The 666-nt window shown below is 43.5% G+C and overlaps 1 protein-coding gene across 1 annotated transcript; it reads left to right on the top strand.

The window, feature by feature from the left end:
- Window positions 1-11: 11 nt before the first annotated feature.
- LOC109828739 lies at window positions 12-658 on the top strand. The gene is made up of 2 exons (XM_020395667.1): window positions 12-231; window positions 356-658. The coding sequence occupies exons 1-2, from the start codon at window positions 37-39 to the stop codon at window positions 599-601; spliced, it is 441 nt and encodes a 146-aa protein (XP_020251256.1). The 5' UTR covers window positions 12-36; the 3' UTR covers window positions 602-658.
- Window positions 659-666: the final 8 nt, after the last annotated feature.

Raw genomic sequence — 666 nt, 5'->3', positions numbered from 1 at the left:
CTGCACGGAGGGCATCACGGTGGTTATGAAAGAGGCATGGGCATTGGTGCCACTCGGACTTACTTGAGGGCGTCCTCCATACCGGAAATCAACACTTCTAATCAGGAGCTACGTCGCGAGGTGGCTGATCTTAGAGCTCGGGTAGCTGAGATAGATAATCTCAGGGAGGAGCTTAGGGAGGAGCTTAGGGAGGAATTTAGGTCTCAGATGCGCTTGATTACTAACAATATGGTACATACGCACTCTCGCATACACATGTACATTGGCACAAATATACATACATCTTATACACGTAAACATACACATAGACTTAACACTCAGACATGTATACTCATACATTGCTACTACTTTATAGGTTAATTCTCAGGGCACTCGTTCTACTCCCACTCGTAATGATCCATCAACTTTTATGCGTCCTGCTCCAATTCATCAGCCTGCTACCGATATACCTCATTCTGCTCGTCCTGCTTCGATTGCTAACACTTCTAGTTCCAGTGCTCAAGGTTTGTCACATGAGAATATTGCTAGGATATTTGCAGACTTAAGGCGTTCGGGTTTGTCCCAAGAGGATATTCTTCGAGGAATTTCTTCTGTTCCTTGATTGGATGAATCAGACTATTCCTATCTTATATTTTGGATGTATGAGACATTTTGGATATTAGAGAC

This window comes from Asparagus officinalis, unplaced genomic scaffold, assembly GCF_001876935.1.
Source record: "Asparagus officinalis unplaced genomic scaffold, Aspof.V1 AsparagusV1_Un6969, whole genome shotgun sequence".
Lineage (NCBI taxonomy): Eukaryota > Viridiplantae > Streptophyta > Magnoliopsida > Asparagales > Asparagaceae > Asparagus > Asparagus officinalis.
Note: the sequence above shows the minus strand (reverse complement) of the source record. Positions and strands in the feature narration are given on the sequence as shown.

Excerpts from the sequence above, each read along its gene's own strand:
- LOC109828739 (XM_020395667.1), top strand. The coding sequence starts at position 37 with ATGGGCATTGGTGCCACTCGGACTTACTTGAGGGCGTCCTCCATACCG. Across the intron at positions 232-355 it reads GCTTGATTACTAACAATATG|GTTAATTCTCAGGGCACTCG; the intron begins GTACATACGCAC and ends ACTACTTTATAG.